General features: G+C 41.9%; 1 protein-coding gene across 1 annotated transcript in view; it reads left to right on the top strand.

Annotated features, from left to right (window-relative positions):
- Positions 1-1,775: 1,775 nt before the first annotated feature.
- LOC108717402 (traf2 and NCK-interacting protein kinase-like) overlaps positions 1,776-6,000 on the top strand; it is a 33,510-nt gene continuing 29,285 nt past the window's right edge. Inside the window, exon 1 of the mRNA XM_041564123.1 lies at positions 1,776-1,958. Within this exon, the coding sequence (XP_041420057.1) occupies positions 1,776-1,958 (183 nt within the window). The remainder of the gene's footprint in view (positions 1,959-6,000) is intronic.

Here is a 6,000-nt window from a genome sequence, read left to right as displayed (position 1 = left end):
GTTATCACTCGGCGTATTCTGCATATACACGTCCATATTAGTTAAAAAGTCTGTATGTTTTAGACCCCTTTCTATTAAAGCAAACCCACGGGGTTGATTTGTATTTATTCACTGTTTCATTGCTGCCAAAGAGTGTATTCTAGCTAACATGTACATTCCCCCCCGACTCTGATGAGTGTATCCATCACATTTCTTTCATTTATCACTATGAACCCTCAATTGGACAGGCGGCTTCATAGACAACCACCCCATACAGCCAGGGCCGGACTGGGAGTAAAAATCAGCCCTGGCAAAAAAAATCAAAACAGCCCACGCATAAATGTGTGCTGGCCTTTTACTTATACACACACACACATATTATATATATATCGAATAAGATCCCCACTCTCAGGTCTTAAAAATAATAAAAATGTATTGTTCAATCACTTATTTTTATGATTTTTATTATTTTTGAGACCTGAGAGTACGGATCTTATTTGCTGGATTTAGAGTTTATTTATTGATGCTGCACCCAGGCACATTATTTTCATTATTGTGAGTGCTGGCTCTTTGGCGGACTGTATATATATATATACACATATTTTACAGGCTAACATGGTACAGCAACTACATACATAAACATATATATATATATATTTATACACACACACATACAGAAAGGCAGTGCTTGGGGAAAGTGGAAGAGTAAATTAACACTGGCAGATACAGTAGTTTGAGTAAAAATGCTATAGTTCTAACCACTATTCTCCCTGCATACAGTTTAGGTGTGGGGGGGGGGGTTGAGGGCAGAGGGGGAATCTGGAAAGCAGTCAGCCACAAACTTTTTTTTTTCCAAAGTGTTTTTTATTTTTTTCACACAAACATGTCATATACATACAATAGGTAAAACCATAAACCAGCCACTAACTTACCCAGTTTTTCCAGAGCCCAGAGTTAAATAGACAGTGGAACAGTGGGCAGGTCAGATAAATGTGAGGGTGCCTGCAGCTCTTTGGCTGTTCTGCTTTTCTGGCGCTCGTTTGCTCTCCCCTGACAAAGGAAGATCACCAGCAGGAGGCGGGCCTCAGATGGAAGACGATCGGGGCAAACTTCTGTAACAGTGTGCAGGAAGGAAAAGCTGCTCCTGGGTCCTAGTGGTGAGTGGTCTGCCGGCCCTGTGCTTCCCCCTCAGTCTGAGCAGCAGGACAGTCCAAAAAAATAAAATGCCTGCAGCTTAGAAAAACGGGCGCAGTGTTTAATGATTGCAGTGCTGCATCAGGCAGCCCATTTAAACACAGGACAGAGCGGCCCCTCGGGCATTTGCCCGAATAGGCAGGTTATCAGTCCGTGCCTGCATACAGCTCTGGCACTTACAAACTTGGCTAGCCTTGTGGAGGCTATGGGTCTGGTTGAGGGCTGGAGGCACATGCACCCTGCTTACCGTCAATATTCGTGCTTTTCCACCTCACATTTATCCCTGTCTAGGATTGTTCTCATGTTTCTGTCAGGAGGGCTTCTAGTTGGGCTTAAAGAAATAGAATATCTGCCCCGTGGTATTTCAGATCCTCTTATGGCCACATGGCACGCACCGCAGGGTAGCACGAATAAAAGATGGTCACTTAACCCGGCCTGGTTAGATATCATTGATGATGATGAGTGTATTGCTTCCATTATGAAGGAATTTTTTGAGGTAAATGTAAACTCTGCAGACCCATTAGTGTTGTGGGACTCATTCAAAGCTTACATGCGGGGGGGTCTTTCAAAGTGAAATTACAGCAGTTAAACGTAACTCAAGGATGGAGGAGATTACCCTAGCTAATAAAGTTGCAGATTGTGAGGCCGAGGTGGTTAACAACCCTATCCCACAAAAATACCAGAATCTTCAAACTGCACCATCAGAATACTCTGCATATCTCACTTCCAAGGCAAGACGTAAATTACTGTTCACTAAGGCTTCCTTCTTTGAACATGGGGAATGGGTAGGTAAGCTGTTAGCTTACGTTTCTAGAGGTAACACCCCTACGCCAGTAATAACCGCACTGGTTGACCAACAGGAGAGAAGGTGTACACAACCTGAAGTAATACAGGATTTAATGACAACATATTACTCTGAAATTTATGAGTATAAAAATGTTGCATCAGTGGAGGAGAGGGGAAATTATTTAGTAAGCCTGAGGTTACCCCAGTTGTCACGTGATGATAGGGCACAGTTGGAGGAAGAAATAACGCTTAGAGTCGGAAAGCGTCAGGGCCGGTTGGCCTTCCAATAGAACTTTATAAAAGGTTTAAAGAAATCATTGGCCCTTATTTATTGCAAATGCTACAGTGTGCCATGCAAGACGGATACCTCCCTCCGTCCTTGTATGAGGCCTCCATAGTTTTAATACATAAAGCAGGAAAAGACCCCACGCATATGGATGTGTATCAGCCAATATCTGAAATTATTATCGCGCAGGATAAACAAGGTCATTCACACAGTGATTCCGGATGATCAAACTGGGTTCATGCAAGGGAAATCAACTGCTCTTAACATTAGAAGGCTTTACTTAAACCTAGCCACTAATCATGACAATTCGGGTCAGAGGGTGTTAGCGGTGCTGGATATTACTAAGGCATTCAACACTGTAGAGTGGCCCTACTTATGGTCCATATTAGATCATTTAAATATTGGCCCCACTTATTGCAAATGGATACGGCTTATGTATCACTCTCCCAAGGCAGCTCTAATTATTAACGGCATACACTCCAAACAATTCCCACTGGGGTAGGAGACAGGGGTGCCCGATGTCCCCCCTTCTCTTCACACTAGCCATGGAACCTTTTGCTCAGGCAGTCAGACAGCAGGCAGACTTCAAGGGTTGGCAGCTAGGGAATAGGGAAGAGCGTATACAGCTATACGCAGATGATACTCTGATATACTTAGGGGATCTGGGCCCTTCCTTACAGTGCCTGATAGAGGTTATATCCAAATTTGCTCATCTTTCTGGACTGGTTACAAGTGTTGCTAAATCTAGTATAATGCTGGTGGATGGACAACAAGTACAAAGAGGAGTGGTGAATTCTCCATTTCCTATAGTCAAAAAGTTTACCTATCTGGGGATTGTGATTACATTACCCATCTCTGAATATTATAATTTAAATGTTTTGCCCATGCTGGAGACTTTAGAGAAAAAGAATAAAGCATGGGAGTCTCTGATGCTCAGCCAAATGGGCAGAATACAGCTCATAAAAATGATACTTCTCCCCAAACTGATTTATGTTCTTCTTCAAGCTCCTATCTGGATTAAAAAAATATTTTTTACCAAAATTGACACTTGCTTTAGGCAATTGATCTGGGCGGGTACTCGTGCTAGCTGAGTCTGAGTACCTTAAAGGAATAGTCCAGTGTGAAAATAAAAACTGTGTAAATAGATAGCCTGTGCAAAATAAAAAATATTTCTAATATAGTTTGTTAGCCAAAAATGTAATATATAAAGGCTGGAGTGAACAGATGTCTAATAAAACAGCCAGAATCCAACTTCCTTTCAGCTCTATAACTCTGAGTAAGTCAGCGACTTGAAGGGGGGCCACATGGTACATTTCTGTTCAGTGAGTTTGTAATTGATCCTCAGCATTCAGCTCAGATTCAAAAGCAACAGATATGACCCATGTGGCCCCCCCTCAAGTCTTTGATTGGTTACTGTCTGGTAGCCAGGGTAACCAGTCAGTGTAAACCAAGAGAGCTGAAAAGCAGGAAGTAGTGTCCTGACTGTTATACATCAAATCACTCCAGCCTTTATACATTACATTTTTTGCTAACTAACTATATTAGAAACACTTTTTATTTTGCACAGCCTATCTATTTACCCAGTTTTTATTTTTACACTGAACAATTCCTTTAAGTAGAGAGAAATTCCAGGGGGGGTTTCCTTCCCAAATTTTTTTTGTATTATGGCAGCACAGTTAAGCCATCTTGTGGTTTGGTTTGAGGGGTCTTTTCATCAGTCATTATATCAATTGCATGGGTTATTGCTAGGAGGCACAGTCTCTCCATTCCAATGGCTTCTCATTAAAAAGCCCCCGGCAGCTGAGTATCCCAATCAGGTTATGATGTATATGTGTACAATTTGGGGGAAGGCTTCGCAAATGGCATTGATTAATAAAATGTTACCCTGGACGCCACTGTGGGATAACTACTGGTTCCCAGGTATAGCTAGGATTGGTAGGAATCTGATGTGGGAAAGATGTGGGATCCATACTATAGGGGAGGTATGGCAGGAGGGCGCAACGGTCCCTTTTGAAACATTGCGAGACAGTCTGCATCTGCCCCCACATCAATGGTTACGGTATATGCAAATTGAGAGGAGTCTGAAGCATCAGCACAGTCTGCATCCAATTCAGTTAGCCCAATATAGTATGGTGGATTGTCTTTTACAGGGCTCCACTAAGGGCCTTATATCTAAGCTATATGCGGGGTTGCATACATCACTCTTCAATACACCCTCCAGCTAAATTACATCGTTTTCCCTGAGTCCTCCTCCGAATGTCCCAGGTTTCACGCTCAAAATGATTCACTTGCTCACATGGTATGGGAGTGCACTGCCCTGGTATCGAACTGGACAGAGATCCTTGATATGTTTAATGCAGTTATGGAGACGAAACTCCCTAGAACTGTCAGAGTGGGTATTTTCGGTATAGGCCTTAATGATACCTTTACGTACCTGCATTTTCTTTTTGTTAAACAGTGCCTATTCCTTGCTAGGAAAACAATTACAAGGAAGTGGAAAGACCCTTTGCCGCCCACCTCGGCACAATGGCGCCAGGAGATTAAATAACTGTGCAATTTGGAGACCCTGATTTATAAAAAAAAAAAAGAGGTAGCAATAAGAAATCTCAAAAAAATTGGGATAAGTGGTTGGAGTGGGTACAAGAGTAGGGGCTTACAGATCTTGTTGTACTAATGTGTATTTTTTACTACATTGGTAGGTTGCATTCTCCTTGTTGGAAAGTATGTACTGTATAATGGAATGTACCATTAAGAAGAGAAAAATCTTAACATGAGCTTACTTTATCTCTCCAGTCTGAATTCTCTGGAACTGCAGCTTCTAAATGCAAGCACAGATTTTTTAAATAGTTTCTGTCACACCTATTATTAGCAATTATGGCTGCAGTGGAAATGGATGCAAATTAGCAGTACTATCAGCTCAATCAGATAGTTATGTACTTAATAGTTTCACTATTGTTACAACCTTATGATAAGTATCTGGATAATCCCGATTTAACAAATAAGTAAATGTTTAGGTATGTGAGCTGCTCCTCATATATTGTAGGGCCAATCTACTGTTACAATACTGTTTTTACTATTTAAATCAATAGCCTTAAGGCAGGAGTGCCCATACTTTACTAATGCGAGGTCTACTTTAAGGGTCAGGGCACACAGGCAGATTCGGGGAGATTAGTCGCCCAGCGGGGAAAATCGGGAAAATTCCTTGCACGTGTATTCAGTCATATGATGTAACGTTTCGGGGGCGTGCCCCTTCTTCAGACATAAACGTTACATCATATGACTGAATAAACATGCAGGGGATTTCCTGCTACTCTTGCTTTTTGTGTTTGGCAAATCTTTGTGTATCCATATCGTTGAGAGAGGCGCTGACCCCTCCAGCCAGCACTGGACATTCGCAGACAGGAGAGAACCGGGGGAAGCAGGATACTTTGGTTGCCTTAGTGATGTTGTCCCATTAGGATCTACATCCATAAAAGTATTGTTAGCATTCTGTTCCATGGGAAATTTTATTTAAATATTGAGAAAATCTATATTGCTATATTTAAAAGACAACCATTTCTTATGTATCCTTGACTTAATAAATATCTGAATGGAAAGCATGAGGATGATTTGGTGATTTAGACAATCTGTTTGTTCACAGTGTCTTGAGGTCTACTGAACACGAGCTAAAGGTCAACTGGTAGATCGTGACTTTCCTCTATAACTCACACCCCTTCCTCCTGACCCCCTCCATCACTTTTGCCCAAGGCCTGTCC

Source organism: Xenopus laevis, chromosome 5S, assembly GCF_017654675.1.
Source record: "Xenopus laevis strain J_2021 chromosome 5S, Xenopus_laevis_v10.1, whole genome shotgun sequence".
NCBI lineage: Eukaryota > Metazoa > Chordata > Amphibia > Anura > Pipidae > Xenopus > Xenopus laevis.
The sequence above is the reverse complement of the archived record's forward strand: the minus strand, read 5'-3'. Positions and strand labels throughout refer to the sequence as shown.